This window comes from Colletotrichum navitas (assembly GCF_030913465.1).
Source record: "Colletotrichum navitas strain CBS 125086 chromosome Unknown LY79scaffold_1, whole genome shotgun sequence".
NCBI classification, from domain to species: domain Eukaryota; kingdom Fungi; phylum Ascomycota; class Sordariomycetes; order Glomerellales; family Glomerellaceae; genus Colletotrichum; species Colletotrichum navitas.
This window is the reverse complement of record NW_026850547.1, coordinates 217,414-234,276: the sequence shown is the minus strand read 5'-3', so window position 1 is coordinate 234,276 and position 16,863 is coordinate 217,414. Positions and strand designations below refer to the sequence as shown.

Genomic DNA, 16,863 nt, shown 5'->3' with positions numbered 1-16,863 from the left:
CGGGGACGAAGACCGATCCGATCTGTACGTGTGCTTCGTGTTGCCCGTTGGGACAACTTGCGATCGCCGGGGCAAAAGAGTGGGTAACGTACGGCTATCTGAAGCTGAGGCCCACTTTGCTTCGCAGACAGATACCAGTTCAATCGGCCCTGCTGCTGTTGGTCGCGCTGCTTGTCAACTCATGTCCGATCCCGAGAGACCGAAGGAGACGACGGGCATCTATTGTGAGCATGGGCGGATCGCAAATGGGTGTGGGGGACTCGGAAGGTCTGCAGGGGTTTGGAATGAAAGAATGGAAAGTGGACAGTAGATGATGGAATTGCCCATTGCGGGTGACTCAGACGCTGCACGAACAAGCTAGCGGTTCCAAGTGGGCTATTCGCACTTGGCTTCCGGGTCAGGCCAAAAGGAAGCGCGCGCGCGCGTGTGTGCGTGTGCGTGTGTGTGTGTGTGTGTCTAGGCTATCCATGCTCGGAACGTGGAGTTGGCAGCATGGGCAACGTAAGTTGTGTCTGGAAAGAAAAGCAATGAAGATATTCCCAGGATGCTTCCGCCGCAAATTTCGTCTTGTCAGCTGTACACTGTACGTAGTGGGACGGAGCTGGTGCCAGGAAAAAGAAAAAAAGAAAACAATCCGGCTTGAACGGGAACGAAGAACCGGCCAGTAAAGAGGGGAGAGCGGAGAGGAGGATCAACCCAGTATCCCCGTCTTCGAACCTAGATGAGGCCGAGTCTGCCGGCGAAGAGGGCAAAGTGAGGTAGAACGTCCGTTGTGGCTCGCATACTACCTACTACCTACCTAGGTACCAGATGCACCTGCTCATTATTATTTCGCATCATCATAACCCAAGTTGAATATGCAGGTAGCCGAGGAGCAGGCGAGCGGGAAAGGCGAGCCGTAGCCCCTGTCACCGGTGATGGGGCCAGTCGCAATCCGTTCCGGCCGCAGCTACCTACACTGAACTAGGTAATTAGGCGCCTTCCTAGATTGGTGGTTCGTTCACTACAGTAACGCGCTTTCCATGTGAGGGAGGACCCTTGCACGACTATCCCCAGCGACTTCCTGGTCGGGACGCTCGTGTGGGTCCCGAGAAAGGGAGATAGAGTGGGTCTATTTGGGTACGTATCGCCCAGCTTCGGGCTGGGGCCCCACCACTCCCAATCGAATCGAACCTCACCTCATGTCGCCCGCGGCGCTCTGCTGAACCTCGACGACCAAGGACAGGTACTGCAACGCGCGACCTTACAAATGTGATGCAACGCGATGCGACTCAGGTTTGCGCAGATACCCAGGTGTCCATCCGTACCGGTGAGCCAAATTGTCCACCTAGCCAAGACTCGGACGGCAGCGTTGGACGAACAGTAGATGGACCCCGAAAGGTGTAATTATCTTTCGAGGTTTGTGCTTGTTGTGCGCCAGCCCTGGCATCGGTCTTTCCTTTTTGGTTCTCTATGTTTTCTAAGTTGTGACCAGCGCTCATTTGACTGTCAAGGTTACCGCTCAAAACGGTGACCATCAAGCGCAGTCGGGGGTTGTTTTGAACTCGCAAACGACGAATAAACATGTTAGACCGGATATCCTCCATACTCCAACCCTTAGTCTAGTTTACATGTCTAGGTAGAAAATTCGGACGGACCGCAACATGCCATGGCTCCCCATTCCCGCTCCCCAATACCCCATCTTTCCAATACATAAAAAATAAAAATAAAACCCTTCCTTGAGACATAGTGTACATTCCGATGATCGATCGTTCTTCTCAATCGTCAGTCGGCCGAAACACATTCCCATGTCTAGCAGAGCCATAGACGCACACACGACAAATGCCGCAAGGTGTGTCCCTATCTACCGTCTGGGTTCTGTTCCTATCTGAGATGGGAATTAGCTTTTCTTTGACAGCACTGGCCCGGCCCGCGAACCAGAGCTGCAGATGAAATCTGATTGAAAGGTGGGGCTGCATTCGCCGGTGAAGGATTTCTACGAATAGAACCGCGCCGGCTCCACACCTCTGACCGAAGACCTGTCTAAACTAGGTACGATACAAGGACGTCTGTGGGACCTTGTCAAACGGCGCACATGGTTGTTGATCGACAGATCCCAGCTCACAAACACGCCCCGCGCCGTTGAGACAATGCCTCCATACTTTGGGAGTGGAATGCTGGCCTTAAGTGTGAAGACATGCACAAACCTTGAGCCCGGTGGATAGAAGAATCAACAGAATGAATGGCTTCTGATGCGAACATCGCCAAGCTAGGGGGTGATCCGACATGGGTTCTGTTTAGTCTACCCCTCCTGAGATGGGATGTATACTGTGTATCTCGGTCATCCCGACGTTCGGCTTCGCACTTCGCATACAGCAGTTGCACAAATCGACCAACTGGACATGCAGGTCGCAGACGTACATCTCGGCTGCTGCAATGCGCATCGGCGGGAAACAGGCATACCAAACAAGTTGACTACACAACAGACTATACCATGGCAACAATCAACACTTTTCCACCCATGCTCATTCTCACCGCTTCGTCATAATCGTCAACCTCGTGGCCATCCCCGCCTCGGCTCACCAGAAGCCTTCGGTCGTGTCCCTCAAAAGAAAAAGTTGCCGGAATGCGTCCTGCCGTACCTCTGTGAAACAAGCAGGCCCCGGTGAGCCTATAGAGAGGAAGTCTTGGACAAACCAAGAGAATATGTAGAAAACAAGGCTACCTGCTTGACAGAAATGTAGAAGAAGGAAGAAAAGAAAAAGGGAAGAGAACTCCGATTCCCATGCCAGAACCTCCGAAGCCACTTACTCGTCTTTTCATGGCCCGCCCGCATTGCGCCTCTGCACGTCGCTAATGGTGCATCCCTGCACTCCCAAAACAATGATCCAAATGGAAAGTATCGCCACCCCCCTCTACCCCCCCGACGCATTTCCTCCGCCAACTGCGACTTCGACTAATATGCCCACATTTGGGGCTGCCAATCCCGCTGGAAGAGTTGGCTGACAAAAAAGTATGGTTGCTCGTACTGATTGGCCTGCTGGACCTCTTCCCACTCATGCTCTGTTATTAACGCATTAGCCACTGATCCCATGAGGTGGCCCGCTCGTCACTGCCAACCGAAGGGAGACTATCAGAACCAGCCATCTCCCTGCACGCCAAAGGACTCCGAGGGGTGGAAGGGCAGCTTCATCTTGGCTGCAAGGGGAATGAGTGTTGCCACTTACTGTGAGCCATGGCCTGAGACCGTGTCCAGTGGATGAATTGTACCGCGTCTTCGTCCAGCTGCGCCAGCGTTCGTAGATCTTGGTCTCTGCACTCTTCGGAAAATGGGTAGACTCCTTTATTGCAGTAGTGGAAATACGCCAGGAGAATAGTGCCTCCTGTCCGTCAATCTTTCGTCAGCATGTCTTACTCAACAGAATGAAAAACGAACGAAGATGGGCCACCGTGACAGATAAAACTTCGCGCCGGCCCGCTGTTCTCCTTACCCAGGTGATACTCTTGAACGTCCAACTCCCGAGCAAACTTTTTCTACAGCAAATGCAACATCGACGGTTAGCAACGTCTTCCTGGCCTGGCGGGTGCCTGCAGGTAGTCTGATTAGAGTCACTTACACCCATGCCGTGCTTCTGTGCGTATGAGGCATCATGTTCCGTAACGAGCGCAATGTTGTGCAGCAGCATAAAAGTCACCAGGTATGTGGTCAGCCACGTCTTCTGCTTGTTCTGGAGCGTCATCTTCTGCAGTTTCTCCAGCATTTCTCGCCGAAGTCTGGCCTGTATGTGCTGGATGAGAACCAAGTCCAACTGAGCTCCCATTACTGGCGGGAGAGGAATACGTCCATGTTGAGGGCTGCTGCTGTCGAGTATGTCGCGGCTCATGCCGAGCGTCTCCTCGCCTACAATCTCGACTGACTTGGTCGTTAGGCGTACCGCCATCCAGAGCTCCAGGGTTTGAACTAAAAGGTCCCGTTCATCTGGCGGCGTGCTGACGCTCTGCGACAATTCCCAGGCTTTGAGATACGTATTGTAGATCAGCTGGTCTCGGACACCCATCTGTACACTCATTACACTCTCAATGACTGATTTGAAGCAGCCAACGACGCCTCTCTTTATGTAGTCTTCGTAGGCTGCCTGTGCCTCGTCGAGGTTCGTGATGGCGTATGCAGGAATCGCGACTGACTTCTTGACGCCTTTAGCGACCCAAGTTCGCTCCAGCTTGTCACCAGGTTGCGGGATAAACTTTCGCACGTGCAATTGCACGCACATGTCGACCGGCGTATATCCTTCCCACAGGCGGACCGTCTTCACCTCATTCGACGCCCAATTATTGATGTTGTCTACGATGCCGTTGCCCCAGCGCCGTGTCCACTCGTAGCCAGGCGCCTGACCTCGTTTGAAGAAGTTGCATTCTGTGATCTTGCGACGCACGCATGGCTGTCGGAAGAGTTGCTTGTGGTGATTGTTTGTTGTTTTCGGCTTGCACCCAACACATGGACCCTTCGGGTCGTCTGGGTCAGTTTTACACTAATCTCATCAGCAACTGTACAGAGGTGCGCCCGATCTACAGGGAGCTCCACGCCGCTTACCCGGACTCGTTGCATTTTACAGCGGATGCAAGACCCATTCTTTCTCGTTACAGCCGTCTCTTCCCGTGCCTTTTGGTCTTTGAAAGGGCCGCGTTTGGAAGCTGGTGGTCGCTGGTGAGGGAACACGACGTCGAGGCTATTGCTATGGGCAGATATGTCCGCATCCTCGGTTTTGACGCACGGCATTGCATAGGTGGGAGCCAACGCAAAGCTGGTCGCCCTTGCGGGGATGGATGAAGTAGGAGAAACCGCACAAGTCACAGTCATGCCCATCATGCTGTCGTCGTATGGGCCTGGCATGCCTTCTCTTGTAGGAATATGACGATCGGTGTTACCAAGATTGGGGAAGTTGATGGGATCACCACCTGGGATACCTGAGGTGTCAGGATAGTACACGGACGTCGATACGTCAACCGGATAGACTACGGAGTCATGTCCGGAGTTCTGGGGTGCCATTGTATGACTGGGACTCTCTTGTAGAGGTTGGTATTGTGGCGCGTACGTGCTCACCATTCCAGTATCTGCGACGGGGAAAGGATTTGATACACTGGGGGCGATTGCAGGAGGGACATATACTTCTGGCTCAGAGATTTGCGTAGAGGGTGGTTTTTCAACCTCGTACGGCCTATTGAGGCTGGTCCCGTAGTTGTAGCCGTTCGCCTCGGTTCCGGAGAGCGGCTCGTAAACTGCAAGACACGTTAATCAAACGACTCGGGAGCGGCTTGGCCATCCACAGTAATACATACCACCATTGGAAACGCCGCAAGGATTCCAGCAGCTCCGGCACATGACCAGTGCCATGGTCTGTAGTCCTTCGGTCAATCCGTTGAGACCCGGACCTTGAAAGCCCGGAGGTAGTTGCTGGGGACCAATACCGTCGAAGACATGGTGACTGTGGTGTCCAACAGGTCGGGACTTATCTTCAAACTCCGGAGAAAGGGAGCCGTCTTGGTAGTGAGGCGACATGGAGTAAGATTGCATAAGCCTTTGTCTCTTGGGGTTGTACTGGCTTTGCAACAAGTTGTGTGAGAGTAGTTGGTGAAGTTGAGCACCAGGGAGATCGTAAAGTGTCGCGACTTGTGAGATGAGGAATTGAGTTTCGGGCGAGAGGTTAGAGAAGTTAGGGTCGAGAAATAGAGAGAATGACGGGTTCTGCTGGGATGCCAGCACTGTGATAGAGTCGTCCTTGGGGCAGGTAGCCCGGCGCTTCCTGGGGTTATTATTCTAAGACGAAATCAATTCACCGCACATTCAGGAAGGGGGGAATAGGGCAGACGGGGGAGGGGGCTGATCAGCAAATATGAACAAGCCGGGGCCAACGAAGATATGAGGGGACGATGTGTGTGTCATGGAGCGGGTGGTGGACGGCAGCTGGGCGCGAGGGATAATGGGGAAGATCGGTGATATATCCCCATGTACGCTGCCGCCAGCCGGGAAGCAGGGACATCTCTTACCATGATTGATGCAATAAGAGAGGGTGTGTTGGACAAAGCCTAATAGCAAGACCAAGTACCACAATCTGTGGCATGTATGAAGTATGCGGCAGAGACAGGCAGTAAAGCAGGAGTGAGCGAGCAGGTACAGCAAAGCACAAGGGGAGCGTTGAAAATTGCGCCTCACCGGGAGGGGGTGGGGGAGCTACGGTCTCACAAGAGCCATTGCCACATAATGGCACCCCTTGTGCGCGAGTGGAGTACGGGAGAGAGGGCAAGGTAGGGGAACCGAGAGGAGGTTGATGACTCGGCCAGGACCAAAAGGCGGAGTGAAGAACAAGCCAGTGTAGGTAGGAAGCAGAGGAGTGGAAATGAAAGTAGGGTAGGGAGTCAAGCTAGAATGGGGCCGTGAAGAGAGACAGAGAGGCCCTGCTTGACAGCAGACACTCGGCCGAAACTGCGGGGAGGGGGAGGCGGAAGGGGAGGGGAGAACCAAAGGAAGAGACGGCAACACTGCGTGCGTCTGTGGGTTTGGATATGTCGCTCTCCTTTTTTTTTTTTTCTTTCTCTCTCTCTTAGAGAGAGGGAGGGGGGTTTGCTCCTGCTGCTGCCTCACTTTCTAGCTTTCTAGAAATCTGCGTCGATTATCTTGGTGATTTGCTGATGTCGCAGACGGTCGCTCTTGCCCGTAGTCTGGTGCTGCTCGTCTCGATGTTTTTCCCGCCCGGCGCGGTTTTGAGGCGCTATCGCTCTCGTTGTTGCCTTGTGCGATGTCTCTGGCAGTGGAGCACAGCGTTGCGCGCGCGTTGACAGGCCAAGATCAGAGAGCGTGCCGATAGAGACTCTATTGCTGGCGATTGGCGTAGCCTGTGCTGGTCGGTCAGTCTGTCGAAGGAGTCGAGGCTGGAATGAGAAGACTCGGTGAGAGGAAGTTGAGGAAGGGGGCTGCACCCGTGCTGAATTGTATTTCACCGGTCTGAGGGGTACTCTTGAGAGGACAGGGATTCTTGAGACCGCGCCACGCGAGAAGAGGAGCCCAGCATCTTCCCGCCCCTGCCGAGTGGATGGATTTCAGGCTGTCCGTCTGATGGGAACAGACCGACAGGGGTGGTGGGAAAGATGCCATGGTACCCGGATGTGGTGACTTCTGCTAATCATCATTCTGCTTCTCTGTTCCGTCTTTCCTTGTGTAACCAACAGCCGCTGTATACTTCGTCTGCAGGGCAAAGGAGCAGTCATGTTGCTTGATCCACTGATGCTCCCTCTGCCTGTTTATTCCTCAAGACGGTTAACGGTTGTGTCGCTTCTGGCTATTGCACACCTCGCGCACTGTAGTCGGTTGATTTCGGGAAGCGGAAGGCTGACCAAGGCTATCTTTGGAATCTATACTTACTTATTGGTGAAGCGTCATCATTGATACCATGCAGGAGACGACGTGATCAAAGACTGGGAATCATCATAATCCCGCCCCGCTTACGTGTGCTGTGCAACCAATACGCTGAGGCAGCCAACCACCGGCTCACCCACTTTCTCGCATCTGACCCCCAAGCTTCTCGACGTTCCATCGGAAAGCGCCACGGTCCCGAAGGTCTGACACCCGTCCTACCAGCCTGCTTACTCACCCGTGGTATTTCGCCTGCGGGGTCAAGACGAAGTAGATGTCTGAGGAAATCAGGGATAGCTGCGTTGCTCAGCTCCTTTGGGGAGGTACATCTGTCTTCATCCAGAGGCTGCCACTGCTCATCCGTAAGACCACACCCAAGGGATATTGTCCATGTGTCGGTCAGGATACGATGCCCTCTCATACCGGCTACGTGTCAGTACCGGTACAGCCAAGATGGATACGATGAAGATTCCCAGAAGGAAAACAGTACTTCTCCTTCTTCTCGAAACCGGGGTCGGTCGGCTGGTTCTCACTCATCTGTTGATTGGCTCAAAACAACCGTCATCTGTCGGTCCATCAGTCAGTCGACAGTGCTACTGTGCACATATGATTGGGAGGAATTACCGGTAGCATCTTCAACCCTTGACAACAACGTAGCCGCTCAGCTCCAGGAACCGGGTGAACATCCATCGCCACCAACACCTGCCACAACTGCCTAATCCGACATGGCCTGTCAGCAGTACTAGGACGACTTTTGGGTGTGCCGTCAACGGGCCTGCCGGTCATGAGAAAGTGAAGCTTGCAGGATATGTCCTAGCCGCCCCATGTTTGCCTACAGGCCCTTGACCGCCCTTAGAGTCCCCACACCCCCTGCCTGAACTTTGTGTGTAGTACCCCATGGCGGACGGTCGCTGGACCGCAAGGGGACCCCATTACCGAAAGGTGATCCAGAAACCTGGAGAAGAAATTATGGCATTATGACCGGTCCACTCGCAGCAGGGAACACTGCATTAGTGGTCCAGGAAGGCATAGCCATTCCCAAGAAATCGCATGTGCCGACCTAGCAACAGGCGAGAGGATGCAGGCTACTGTGCTGTACGAATCAGTAGCCCGGCAGAACGCAAACTTTTTATCTTCCCCCCTCCTCTTCCATCTTGGAAAAATATGTCGGTCAACGAATTCGGCCATTTCTCTGACAATGATATACAAGGGCGTCTGTCGAACGCATACCCTGCAGGGGCGACCGCCGCTGCCGCCAATGACGACTGCCTAAGTCGACGCAGCTGATGAGATCAGGGAGTCATCCACCGACGGCCTCTTACCAAATTATCGTACAACGTTTCTCTGCAGCCGCTCGCGTTGAGCAAGTGAGGCGGTGGCCATCGAGCGGGATCCCTGAACCGGGCCTCGATGTTTGTCGGATGCACAGGTTCATCTCGCTGGCGGATACGGTTTTGGCTTGCAAGCAAACTTTCAGGAGCGAGACCCCGGAAGGCCGATGATGTGGTGGGACGAAGGAGACGGTAGCTGACTTAAGCTCAAAAAGGCGACCGGTGAGCTGGGAGCCTCCTCGTATGTGGGTAGCTACACGTTACTCAACGGGCCCAAGGCCATCGGAGGGCTTGAATGACGATATCGTCCGTGCACATACGCGCTAATTGATGCGTGGCCCACTTCCGTTAGCATGTGCGAAGAAGTACGGAGTAGGGAAGGTCGCTTGCCAGGAGAGCGAGTGAGCAGCTGACAAAATCCGAATCGATGAATCTTTGGCGATATGCCTAGTCTTCTTCCATTTGGCACTCATCACAACTAGCCCGACAATTCTGCTTGTAGTTTGGATCGATACAAGGGCGGCCACCAAGGTAATAGTGCCTGCGGTGCCCAAACTGTTTTTGCTCTGGGGTCGCGGTCCACAAAAAAGACAAGCGGTCGTCTTAGGCACTATGCAAACAGGCATCGACAGAGCCTACGGGCAGGGAAGAGAGCCTGGAGCCTAAGGCTTTCAGTCAGTAATCTTCCGCGGGCGTCTGCTTGGGTCGATTTAACCTACCTGTCCATCCGTCCGGTGTCTCGTAAGTTTACTTGGTACACTTGCATAGACCGGTGGTTACGGAAGGAGTTCCGTTGCTCTAGTCTTAGCGGAACAAGGTAATCCTTGCACGTCAGTTGAGCCAAAGTGGCCGGGCGGATGTGAAAGCCGGGTACCAGCATCGGCTATAGAGTGCATGTACCCATCCGGTGAGGATGAGGGTCCGAGACTGCCGCCAGGCTCCAGCAGCCAGCTTGCGTACGAGTGGCGGGAAGACAGTGGCTCTTGTGGTTGGCAAATAACCATTTGTCTACTTGGATTTGGCGAAAGCAGGAAAGCCGAAGCCTGCACTACGGCCAGCTGCACAGGCTCCGGGGAGCAGCAGCTTCTTGCCGAGATGCAGAGCATCCTCGGCGTCTGGACTTGTTCTGGCGGAATATTGAGGGTGGGTGCAAGGGTTGTACCTGCGCCGCCGGCCGGGCGTGAAGGCGGCGGGAACTCATCAAGTCACTCCAGCGTGCGGTGGCGATACGTGGTGTTTCCAAGCTCGCAGAGGATGGAGATGCAACCCCCCAACGACTGTGCGGTCGGCACTGGCTAGAGCAATTCGAGGAAAGGTGTACCCCCACAGAATCTGCGAGTCAATACGAAGGGGCCAATGAGTGTTTTGTTAGACAGGCGCCATGCAGCGAGGAAACAGTGACTGGATGATCCCGTGTCCGCAAGGTTTGGCAGAGTAGAAGGCGAGGCCGCGGGTTGCGCATGTAGACATTCCGAGTGTCTGTAGCCTGTTAAGGTGTGAAGGGCGATTGCCTACCTGCCTAGGTAAGGTATGCGAAGACCAGTGCAGTGGCAGCAAAAGGAAAAGGCCCGAAGTCCAGGTCCGGGAAGGAAAGTGAGTTTCCTTCCCCCACCTTCCTCGTCTTTCCGTGCCGATTCCGTCACGTGGAGTGCATCCCCGGTTCCGGATCCTGTGGCCCGGATGCAGTGTCAAAGCTTCCAGTGACAGCGCGAAGGCACAATGAGACGGGAGGAGACGCAATAAGTTCGTGCGTCGTTAGCGCGCGGGTATCAACGACGTGGAAGGCAAAATTGTTCCTGGCACTTGGATCCGACGACGAAATGCCCCCCCTTTAGCTAAGACAACTAGATATGTATGGCTCGGGAACCTGGAATCCTAAGGGGCAGGAAGGTGTGGAGGATGGGCACCTTCCCGCAATTTCGAAAAGCGCATTGGAGGGCGGCCCAGGTATGCTAGTTTACGTGCGGCTGTAACATGTCGGGAGGATCTCAAGGTACCTAGGTCGGTAGCAAATGATATACGACTGGTCAGGATGGCAGCTAAGTACCTACCGGTATGTAGGCGGGTAGGCAGGTAGGTACCTAGGTAGTTTGCAAAGGTACGTTCCTTCTCAATGAGACGCTGGATAAGGAGGGATGGCGCGTCCCGTCCCTTCCTGTTCCTCCTGTTTACTTCCTCCGTCTTTACATACACCAGTAGGGCGCAGTCCATCTCACCGACGAAGGGGCCAGTAAGCATGATTGGCCATGTCTGAATGCCTTGCCCTACCCCTCTGGAGTTGAGCGACCAAGAACGGGCCATGACATGACCGATTCCCGGTTCACCGGTTGACATGGCTTATTTGGCGATAACGTACCAACCGACCTGCCTAGACCTGGAGACAAGGTACCGAGCCTACCAAAGGGATCGAGTCGTTCTCACTGTTCTCACTTCACCGGTCTTGATACTGCCTTCCTGATATGCACAATCTTCTTGTTCTCACCCTACATCAAGTTGGGTTACCTGCACGAGGCATTCCGCACTACCTATACCCCACGTTCCTGATCTGAGCATCGTTTATGGTTACAGCGGCGGCACCCATCTCAAGCGTCTGTCGGATGCCATCGGTTAGCAATCCCAGGCAGTTTGGTCGCGCGGCCGCAAGGAGGCTGTAATCACATATCACCTGCCTACCTTAGCTGCCGCCCACCTACTACACATCCTCGCATCATGTCTGCCGCGCTTTCGGCACAAATAGGTTGGCAGAACAGATGTGGTACATGAGACGAACTGACTTCCTGAGCGAGAGCACATGTAGCTGACGGTCGATTCCTGTCGCCTTGTGCTCCGAAACTCTTAGCTCCTCCAGCAAACGACCTTACCAGGGTACGTACGCCACCTTTGGGAGACCTATCAAACGAGGTTTACCCTAGAAAGGAGGGAGAAAGCGAATATAGAAGAAAAAAAAGCAAAAACTGGCCGCGACGGACCGTGGGGGCCAAGGAAATAGCCTGGGAAAAGAAACATCTGTGAAGCGGCATTTGGGTCCCGGCTCTATCTACGTTACTCTACTGAATACTCCTTCTTCCTTTTCTTCTTCTTCTTCTTCTTCTGAGGCAACCCGAGAGTCCGTCTCCAGGAAGTCCTACCTTCTCATTCTTCGACAGCAAAAAAGGAGCAAGCGGGGAAGTGCACTTTCCCTCCTGCCTGTACTTTTGCCCACGGTAATCCTTTTCCCCTCGTGAGCCGTGAGGCACTCGCAACGGCCGGTGCAAGCTAGCAGGGGAGAGCCGATGCGGCTCAGAGGGCGACGGCTGCCTCGGTAAATGCAATTGTCTGTCTCCAAGGAAGAGGAAGGAAGCAGGAGAAACCCGCCACATACCTGCACTCACAACACACACATTTGCCAGCCTATCAACCTACTAGTCTCGTTATGACACAACATGTGGACTTTTTATCATATCTCTGATTTTCTTCCCACAAGCAGCCTTGTTGGAGCCAACCAACACCCTTTTTTCTCCCCTCTCCAACCCCAGCAGCACCGCCAATCCTTCTCCTCGACCAATCGCACGGCATTATTCCCAGCCAGGCCTCCAGCTGCGGCTACACTGCACTCACTACATGCAGGGCAAGCGCGCAACACACAAATAGGAACCGGCATTGTCGTTGAAAATCCCCACGTCCACGGTCACATCCCGAGTCGGTCGATTACCCAGCTCACCCCCCTCCCTCCCCTCTAGGGGGAGCGAGTCAATGGCATGAACAACTTGAACGCATAAGCTTAGATAGAACCTTGAGCATCTTGTGCAATATTGCCCTGCTGTCTGTCAAGAATTTGCTTGCCAGTTACCACCGAAGGGCTTGTTTTGCTGCTACGGGGTTCTGCTCACGTTCTACTGGATTCATACGTTGCCAACCTCTACTCACTGTTATCGGAAAGGGGAAACAAAATGGAGTTGGGGTCGGATATAATACACGATATCGTTCATCCCACGGCTGCCTTCTCTGAAGCCGTTCAGGTTCGTGCGAACCATGACGGTGGCGGCGGTTCATTTCAGTTGCCGCCAGCGGGCTGGGAGGCTTCCCAGCTGAACCCCAAGAACCGCGTAGACAGCCTCGAGCATCTTTCGGATCCTCTGTGGCGTATCGATGGCTGCACAGGAATGGGGACCCAATTCTACGTTATTCCGCTATTCCTTCGCTGCGTACCGCCCATGCGCATAGATGCCTTCATTCCAGAGCAGTCAAGTCAGCCGTATGAGATTCGACAGCTGCTCGACTTGGATATGGCCTTCCACACCAAGGACCGAGCTCGGGTTCAAGAACTCAACATATCCAAGCACATACTCCGCGCTTTACAACTTTGGACGAAAGCTCTACCAGAACCTGAAGCACTCTTCACCTCCTTACCATTCGGATCTCGTATCGTATTCAAATCTCTATCTCTGGATATCAGAGCCATGGAGATTGACGTTGCGCCAACTTACTACCTGGAACGACAATTGCTTTCGGCGTCTGCCTTGGCTGATATGTGGGGTACTACAGTCCAACTGCCAGAATGCATCGACATATCCGAGGCGCACGTTGTCGAGCAGATCCATGACAGTGTGTGTCTTGTCCGAATTCATGGTCGCCTTTGGATTCTCAAGACTTTGACGAGTTACACCAAGTACCTGTACCACGAACTAAAGCTGTTGCTGTCAGCGAAGCCACATCCAAACGTTATGTCACGACCAGCCCACCTCGTCACGAAGCGATGCAGCTTTGGTAGCAAGATAGCCGTCGTCGGTTTCACGCTTGAGTATCACCGATATGGTACCATGAGAGACATCGTGCCACTCCAAAGAATCCACAACACGTTTTCCCGCGCTGAGCAGTTCAAGTGGTCCATACAAATTACCTCGGGCGTGCTGCATCACCGCAAAACCTCTGGCACATTTTACCCGGACCTTCGTCTCGACAATGTCGTCATGTCAAAGGATAGAGATGCCATCATGGTCGATTTCGAGCAGCGTGGGGTATGGTGCGAGTTTGCCTCCCCTGAAATCAACGCCATCGAGTACATCCGCTTGCTGGCCACTGACGAGGATATTCCGGACGACGTCAAGGATAAATACGCCGAGATACTGAGGCGCATGTGCCCTGATTTCGAGGCCCTTCAAAACAGAGAGGAGTACACGAACCCCGCCGACGGATACAATATTTGTTGGGCATGCCTCAGTCCGAAAGAACAGGAGGCCGCCGAGGTGTACATGCTTGGAAGGGTATTGTGGTGTATCTTTGAGGGCGCTAGTGCTCCGCAGCAAGCTGCTGTTTGGCAGTCTTATCGATGGGAGGCCGAAGTCGACTTTCCAGCTTACCTGAGAACGCCGCCAAAATTAAGGCCCCTAATCGACCGCTGTACCAGTGGCCGTCGAGCCACGTTGGGGAACCAAATCAGCAGAGATGGCAACAGGCTGGTGTTCAAGGACTACGAAAAAATGGCCGATCCGGGGGACATCCGCACGGCTGCGGCGACGTGGTGGAAGAGAGAAATATCGTGGGCAGAAGCGTTCCTGGCCATGAGAGAGAATTCCAAATCAACTGGGGAGTGGGATGAGAATCACTTTGGCAGACCAAGTCTACAAGAGGTACTGAACGAGCTCAACAAGCTGCGCAATAACATCTGAGTGCCTATACTAGATGGGCGGCGAAAAGGGGGCGACTCTAATCATGTACAACCAAGAGGAAACACGGTTATCTGTCCAAGATGAAAAATGGTATTGTTTTGCAGATCAAGCGAACCCCAAAACGCCGAAGCCGTGACTTGCCCAGCCAAGTGGATATCGCAAGGCTTCGCGTCGAGGAGAAGAATCTACATAGGGGGCAGATCGTCTAAAAGAGTACAAAATGAGAAGAAAAAGTATGTGGAGAGAATGAAAGCAAATGGGAACCATAGCGAAAGCTTTGATTAGGGGAAAGAGTGTCACGGACACCCATAGAAAGTCGAAACCTGGTGGGGAAGCCCGTCCTCGCCATACCCGGAACGTTATCCCGGACCGCCTCTCCCGCTGCCTCGAAGAGAAATCTTTATCCCGCTGCGTCACTTCGTCCTCTTGGATCCCCGGCCATACCCGTGGCCTTGGCCTTGACGCTTTGAGCCCGCACCTGTCGAGGAGGAGGCGCCATCATCGTTGCCGCCGTTGCCGCCACCAGCCCTCCTCAGACGAGAGATGAGAGAGCGGAACTTTACAACGTACGAGGCCGGCGCGCCGTTGATGCCTAGCCGGTCCAAGATGTCCTCGAGGCTATGCAGGAACTGGGCGGCGGCGTCGGGCGGCAGGAGATTTAGGACGCCGAGGACGAAGTCATCGTCACGGTCGCCCACGAGACGGAGGTAGAGGTTCCGGTCCCGGCGGGATGCCGCGGCGGCCGTCGCGGTCCCCCGGGGGCCCACGAAGTCGCGGTTGCGATCGACAACGTCGGCGAGAATGTGGACGAGGGCGCGGGCGGCGCTGGTGCGCTCCCGGGGTTCCAGGGGCCGGTCGCGCTTGAATATTGCGGTGCGGATAAGGCCAACGACGCCAGTGATGTGACGGGCGGCCCAGGCCACATCGGGAGGGCCTTCCGCTGATGCTCCTGCGGTCGGGGGTGATAGTGAGGAGGAAGAGGAGGAGGAGGAAGCCCAGGTGTCCAGCTTACGCAGGACACGGTCGACGCGCCGGGCGAGCTTGCGGAAGGGATCGTTCACGGGGTCGGTGGAGCGTGTCTGGGAGAGGAAGTAGTGGAAGAACTCGTTGTTGTCGAGGAGCATACGGAATATTGTGCCCTCAAGGTCGTGGCGCTTCACGCGCTTCTTGCCCGTGTGCGGCGGGTTAGAGGAGAGATCTGGGCGGTAGCCTTCCGGGGAGCAAGCGGCAACAGCAGAGAGAAGTTCGCGGGCCTCCTGGACACGGTGCGGGTTTGGGTGCTCCTCTGTGTCGCCGTCAGAGTCAGGGTCAAAGCCGGAGTCCTCTGAGCCCTCCTTCTCCGAGTCTGGAGTCACGACATCGCAGCGGAGGCCGTCTGCCAGGACGTCCAGGTGGAAGTCCGAGATGGTCGAGAAGGGATCGCCGATCTCCTCCGGGTAGCCTTCCGTGGTCATGGTCAGTGGAGAGGTCGGGTCATGATCGTACAGTGTCTGATTGACGAGCTGGTCCAAAAGCCAGAGCAGGTGTTTGCAAGGGACGCCATTCTTCTGCTGTTGCTCATAACAAGAGCAACGGGGCGTTGCGAAAGGGCTGTCGGGGGCTCCTATGCGGATGGAGCGGGGCACCATCTCAGTCATCTGAAAGGCGTAAACATCGTCCCGGAGGCGACTGTACTGCAGGGAGAGACGGGGCGGGTCCCTAAAGGCCTCGCGGACGCGCAGGCGGGCGTCAGCGGAGAGCCTGTCGATCCTGTAGATCAGTCGTGAGGGGGATCGGACGACTGAAGGGTCATCGTCGTCCATGAGGGAGGAATCTGAATCCGTCTCGGGCTCGGAGCTGGAGCCTTCGTCATCGACATCGCGATCAGAGGTGATGTCGCCGAGGGACTGCCGGTGCGCTTGGGCTCTGGTTGTAGTAGGCATTTTTTTCCGGAGAGAAAGCTCTCCAAGTCTTGATACAGGAGCGGGAGGTGAGGAGGGAGACATTGGTCAGGCGAAGGAGCAATATAGTTCTATATGTTTCAGGGAGGTTGTGGGCGAAGAAGGGGTCTCCATGGTGATATGACATGTGGTTACTTATAGAGCTCAAGTTCAGATGACAAGGGAGGATGGGAAGGGGGGCGGAGTGAGGCCAACGATGATCAGACCTAGAGGCCCAGAGATCCATGGCGAGTTGGCGAGGTTGGATATGGTCGGGAAACAGGGGTGGTAGTGAAGGAGAGGAAGATGAAGCTGAACAAGACCCGGTCAAGTTCCCGTCTGCGACTGGCGAGCATTCAAGTCCCAGAGGGTGGGCCGTTTGGAGCATGGAAGGGGGAAGGGGGGGTAGCAAGCAGGAAAAACCATGGAAGAAAGAACAGCTACCGTACTTACCGATCTGGCGCCCACAGACTCGTGAGGGCTGGTCAGACCACCTTCTAGAACCAATTCCACTTTCCATTTTCATTTGCCTTTGCGCCTGAACCCTGGTCCGGGGTCCGCCATCTCGGTAACGTGCG

At 54.6% G+C, this 16,863-nt stretch overlaps 5 protein-coding genes across 5 annotated transcripts; 1 reads left to right on the top strand and 4 right to left on the bottom strand.

The window, feature by feature from the left end:
• Positions 1–2,935: 2,935 nt before the first annotated feature.
• On the bottom strand, positions 2,936–5,536 carry LY79DRAFT_585650 (uncharacterized protein; the record flags this gene model as incomplete). The annotated part of the gene is made up of 6 exons (XM_060560523.1): positions 2,936–3,042; positions 3,207–3,362; positions 3,471–3,513; positions 3,597–4,508; positions 4,571–5,256; positions 5,317–5,536. 6 exons carry the CDS (start codon positions 5,534–5,536, stop codon positions 2,936–2,938), a joined length of 2,124 nt encoding a protein of 707 aa, XP_060420486.1.
• Positions 5,537–7,223: 1,687 nt separating this feature from the next.
• LY79DRAFT_3133 (uncharacterized protein) lies at positions 7,224–8,305 on the bottom strand. The gene is made up of 4 exons (XM_060552357.1): positions 8,012–8,305; positions 7,921–7,952; positions 7,397–7,803; positions 7,224–7,271 (listed from the first exon to the last, which is right to left on the bottom strand). The coding sequence occupies exons 1-3, from the start codon at positions 8,171–8,173 to the stop codon at positions 7,443–7,445; spliced, it is 555 nt and encodes a 184-aa protein (XP_060420485.1). The 5' UTR covers positions 8,174–8,305; the 3' UTR covers positions 7,224–7,271; positions 7,397–7,442.
• Positions 8,306–10,899: 2,594 nt separating this feature from the next.
• LY79DRAFT_532192 (uncharacterized protein) lies at positions 10,900–11,786 on the bottom strand. Its single transcript, XM_060556281.1, has 2 exons — positions 11,392–11,786; positions 10,900–11,308 (listed from the first exon to the last, which is right to left on the bottom strand). The coding sequence occupies exons 1-2, from the start codon at positions 11,509–11,511 to the stop codon at positions 11,240–11,242; spliced, it is 189 nt and encodes a 62-aa protein (XP_060420484.1). The 5' UTR covers positions 11,512–11,786; the 3' UTR covers positions 10,900–11,239.
• Positions 11,787–12,647: 861 nt separating this feature from the next.
• LY79DRAFT_585649 (uncharacterized protein) lies at positions 12,648–14,366 on the top strand (the record flags this gene model as incomplete). The annotated part of the gene is made up of 1 exon (XM_060560522.1): positions 12,648–14,366. One exon carries the CDS (start codon positions 12,648–12,650, stop codon positions 14,364–14,366), a length of 1,719 nt encoding a protein of 572 aa, XP_060420483.1.
• Positions 14,367–14,779: 413 nt separating this feature from the next.
• Positions 14,780–16,288, bottom strand: LY79DRAFT_574420 (SWIM zinc finger protein; the record flags this gene model as incomplete). The annotated part of the gene is made up of 1 exon (XM_060559593.1): positions 14,780–16,288. One exon carries the CDS (start codon positions 16,286–16,288, stop codon positions 14,780–14,782), a length of 1,509 nt encoding a protein of 502 aa, XP_060420482.1.
• Between the last annotated feature and the right edge of the window lie 575 nt (positions 16,289–16,863).

What these genes read in the sequence shown, in the direction of transcription:
- LY79DRAFT_3133 (XM_060552357.1), bottom strand. Translation starts at nt 8,173, where the DNA reads ATGACCGGCAGGCCCGTTGACGGCACACCCAAAAGTCGTCCTAGTACT. An exon ending in AAGGGTTGAAGATGCTACCG is followed by an intron (nt 7,953 to 8,011) that starts GTAATTCCTCCC and finishes ATGGACCGACAG; the next exon opens with ATGACGGTTGTTTTGAGCCA. An exon ending in TTGAGCCAATCAACAGATGA is followed by an intron (nt 7,804 to 7,920) that starts GTGAGAACCAGC and finishes AGCCGGTATGAG; the next exon opens with AGGGCATCGTATCCTGACCG.
- LY79DRAFT_532192 (XM_060556281.1), bottom strand. Translation starts at nt 11,511, where the DNA reads ATGTGCTCTCGCTCAGGAAGTCAGTTCGTCTCATGTACCACATCTGTT. An exon ending in GTAGGTGGGCGGCAGCTAAG is followed by an intron (nt 11,309 to 11,391) that starts GTAGGCAGGTGA and finishes GGCATCCGACAG; the next exon opens with ACGCTTGAGATGGGTGCCGC.